Raw genomic sequence first — 4,615 nt, 5'->3', positions numbered from 1 at the left:
TGAACATAAGGAAGCACATTTTTACTGTGAGGGTGACTGAGCACTGGCAGAGGTTGCCTAGAGTGGTTGTGGAGTCTCCATCCTTGGAGATACTCAAAAGTTGTCTGCGCGTGGTCTGAGGCAACCTGGTCTAGGTTACCCAGCTTGAGCAGGGGAGTTGGACCAGAGGTCCCTTCCAGCCTCAACCAATCTGTGATTCTGTGAACATTTGCTGGATTTCATTAATGTTTGTTAAGAACCCACTGCTGGCTGTTCTGGACTATGTGTATGGCCTGTGCTGTTAGTTCCCATATGAGACTGGTGAGACGTGATCTCATGCTACTATCCTTCGTCCCTCCACACTTAGAGGTAGAATGCGCAGGGGGAATGAATTGCTGTGACCATATGCTGAGTTTATGGCTTACCGATATCTGAAAAGTTTTGCTGTGTCACACTGTACTTACTGTATGGAACATCTGTCTCACAATATGGGCCAGGGATGTTTCTGTTTACCAGGCACTTGGGTGTGTTCTGCAGCCTTTCTGGTCTCTGCTTTGCTGTAACTATACTGCTCTCCATACCCGAGTCAGTAGTTTAAAGCAAGCCTGAAGCTGTAGACAAACCTTTGAATATAAATAATCTTCTTGCAGAAAACTTTGCATATAAATACTTTCAGGTTTATTTTCTTCTTTGCAGATACAAAAGCTCAAAGATTACCAGTGAAAAGACTGTGTGACTCTGGTATTTCTAAGGTCATAAAATGCATAAAACATGCCCTGATAGCAAAGTACCCCAGGACATGATACAGAGCTGAATGGTATGCAAAGTTATTTTGGCTGTTTCTTTCCTATGCCCCAAGCTGTTCATCTGACATACTGCTGTGTATTGCGTTTCCAGCTCCAGCAGCTAGTGTGAGATCAGTTCCTGGACTCCTAACTAACATTTAGTATTAAGCCAGTATCAACTCTGCAGAAATAAATATTAGTCCTGTCAAGACCAAACACCCTCTTCTTTACCAGTTACTAGACTCCTTAAATTCCCTTCAGAAGACACTTTCTCCACCCTCCTCACCTGGTATTTCTGAATTTGCAGCTAGGCTTGTAAATCCAGCATGTTTTTGAAGGTCATTTTTTATGCTCAGAAATGATACCTCTATAGGATCTAGGAGCTGCATTCATAAAATATGCAGCTACGAAGCTGGTTAATACTACTCACACAATAGAACATTTTTAAATAAGACAAAAATCACTAAAAGAGTCAGTTTTTCAAGTAGACTTCATCAATATATAGGCTGCTAGTGAACTCAATATAAAACAATGGCCTTTCAGAACATGTATCTTATACATGTACCTTACACAATGTATTTACTCAGATTTAGTCCTCTATTTCATTGGGGGTTTGCTCGTGGTCATATGCAGGAGTTGCTAAACTTCACAAGCTTCTGAACACAAGACATGAAATCAATTAATAACAAAGCCCAGCTATTGCAACATATTCCAAAAACTACAATTGCAGTTATTTGACCACATCTAATCACCTGACTACTCAATTGTGTAGAGACAAAACACAAGCTACTTTAGAGATACATGATTAGAGGGAAAATCAAAACTACATTGTACTCTGCTACTATCCAGAGTATCCAAACTTTTATTTTAACATTCTTCCTAATGTTAGCATAGTTTATGAGGAAAATATTAAAAATAATATGCATTCACATTTCTTTCATCCTCAGTGTGCTTTGCAAGTTAAAAGGATGATTATTTCACTCATTAGCTTAAACAGGTCATTAGCTTATGCTATGGCAAATTAGTTCTACTGTACAAAGAGTGTGCTCAGAATGGTAAAATGTTAGTTGAGGTTACTGTGCCTCTTGTAAACTATTTCTATCTGTTAATCTGCTGACCAAAGGCTCACAAACTGGTATTCCTAGAGATATTAAAATTGAAGGGGTAAAGGTTTTATTTGCTGAAGAGCTGCACTGGTGATTAATCATTAATGTGCGATTCGGTTAAGCTTACAAAAATACCATGAGCAGGTCAGAACTCCAAATGTAAGAAAAGGAGTTTCATCACTCTTTGTGTGTGTGTGTGTGTGTGCGTGTGTTCGTACATGTGCAAGAAGGGGAAAGAATGTAAAAAATGTTTAGTAGCCTTTAAGTATTTCACTGGGATTCTATTCTCTGGCAAATGGCTTCAAGAATAAAATTACTTTAATTCATTTTGTGATAAATACCTGCAGAGTTATAGCTCTCTCTATCTGGCCTGACAGCTGTAAAAAGAATGTACATGAAAAAACTTAACATTATAATTTATCAGCCCTATAGTTGCAGATTACAGGGAGATGCCGAAATCTCTAAATATCAGCCTTCTTTGGAAGAGAATGAGTCCAGAACTCAAGAATCCAAGCAGGGATTGTCCTCATAAGGGAAAAAGAATACAAGCGAAAAATGAAGTCAGGGATAGAATCTAAACCTTCTGTTGAACAAAGTACCAAAAACTAAATTTTACATAATCAGAAGGGTACATTGTGGTATGCTACGGAGAGGAAGAGGCCCAGTTGAAGCTTAGGAATCCTTCACCATGAGGTATGTTAAACAATCAAATCTACATACTACCTATCTATACAGTATCCCAGGGATGGTTTTCTTCCACATCTGAAGAGTTAAAATTCTTACAGGGGTAAAAAAAAAAAATCTCTGATACACAGCTGACATATTAGCAGTTTTCTCCAAAACTCATTCCAAATCTTTCTGTTGACAAAGACTATTCACAAAACTGATGCTATTTCTTCTTGTGGTATGCAACTGGAGGCAAGTCTTGTGGAAATATTAGCCCTGCCTTCTCTCTTTGAAAACATTGTGAACTTTTTCCTTAAGAACAGCAACCTGCCTTTCAAAGAAATCCTTTCTCATAGCCTTACAGATGTGTATGGTCTGTCACAGAATCTAAGGAATTTTCTACATTAAAGCTCTGAGATTTGAAAGTTAATCAAACCAAGGCTTTAATTGCTTATGTCCATACGACCTTTATAGAGTTTCCTGTTTCAAGGGACAGTTTACTTAATGGGTATAATGGGGCAGTTTTCATACTTACAGTGATATGATGTCAGTGATGTTATATCAAGAACTTTAGACAGTTGTGTGAAGCAGTAAGCACTATTCTTTTTTGACCTTATCTAAAGCACTGTTGCTTTCATCTCAGAGTTCACAGAAGTCACCACAACTGAAAAAAGTATAGAGCCTTCACACAAATTATGGACTAAGGATGTGGTATAATAATATATTTATTAGACTTATTCAGCAGCATCACTTTCCAGTTGTCTTTTCTAATCAAGGTACATTACAAAGTAATTACAAGAATTCTAATTAGAAAAAGTATATATTTTGAGAACTCGGATATAAAACAATCAAATAGCAGAAGTCTCAATGATTATAATTTTAGAAATCTTTAAATTACATGAACAGCTAGCCAGGAATGCTGAACAACATATTCCCGCAGTGGTACTCAGAGTTTCCCCAAATGGTTCATGTTGTGGAAACTACCTTGGATAATTAATAGAAAAGCTAATAAGATGTACAGTATATTCTGATAAAAGGTTACAGAAATAACCAGGTAACTACAAAGACTGCATTAGTCGAAATTGTTTCCCTTTCTATTAATGTCCACCTCAGGAAATAAATAGTCAATAAAATTAAATTTTCACTTTAAAAAACCTGAATAATTTCTTAAATGAACCAATATTCTTTGTATTTTGTTTTTTGCTGTTTGGAAATAAACTGTTACAGAAATCTAGCTACTTAATTTAATAGTACAAATTACTTCCAGAGACTCCAGCCAAGAAGAGAACTGTTCCATTGATAAGCAGGAGAAAATCTCATTAAATTAAGTACTCATAGCACTAAAATCTAAATATACCAGATCTTTTTAACACTATTAATGGAATGGTGTTAACTGGAACCTAGAGGAAAAGTATGTGTCTTATGGATTGAGAGGAAATTATTTTATCTCAGGCAGTTAAAATACTGTAAGAACAACATTTTGCACAGGTAACTAACTAGTCAGCATAATGATGCTGCATTGACTCTTCCATCGTTTGTTTAACACAAGATAAACAGACACACCCATTTTTACATACAGTAGTATATAAAATAGGTGGTAAAGATGCCCAGAGCACCAGTAGAAGTTTTAAAAGGTGCTGTTATAAATATATATTCTAAAGATCCTGTAAATCAGTAGTGTTCCTATATTTGCCTTGTCTGGGTTTTTTTTTTTAGTTTAAGCTTTTATATAATGAATTTATCCCTAAAGATATGACCAATTCCATATAAATTTCTACTAGCAACATCACCAAACAAGACAATCTTTCAAAAATTTACAAATGTACAATATATTTATAATATTAGTTTCAGACAGCTTCAGTGCAAAGATATACATATAGTACATCATGATAATTGTTCATAAAAATAGCAATAGGCATTTGTCAAAAAACAAGGCATAGTTTCAACATACATCTCCAGCCACTGACTAAGAGATGTATATATTTTTATAAAGCATTTGAGTGTGAACCTTACTCTTCTGTTTATAAAAAATATATGTGCAAATGGATGTGTCTAATTTTCCCTAAATCAGTTACCTAG

The 4,615-nt window shown here is 35.7% G+C and overlaps 1 protein-coding gene across 1 annotated transcript in view; it reads left to right on the top strand.

Annotated features, from left to right (window-relative positions):
* LOC104470982 (retinol dehydrogenase 7-like) overlaps positions 1–926 on the top strand; it is a 6,058-nt gene extending 5,132 nt beyond the window's left edge. Inside the window, 1 exon segment of the mRNA XM_010086165.1 lies at positions 676–926. Coding sequence (XP_010084467.1) covers positions 676–926 — 251 coding nt within the window.
* Positions 927–4,615: the final 3,689 nt, after the last annotated feature.

Source organism: Pterocles gutturalis, unplaced genomic scaffold, assembly GCF_000699245.1.
Source record: "Pterocles gutturalis isolate BGI_N339 unplaced genomic scaffold, ASM69924v1 scaffold6981, whole genome shotgun sequence".
NCBI classification, from domain to species: Eukaryota; Metazoa; Chordata; class Aves; order Pterocliformes; family Pteroclidae; genus Pterocles; species Pterocles gutturalis.
Note: the sequence above shows the minus strand (reverse complement) of the source record. Positions and strands in the feature narration are given on the sequence as shown.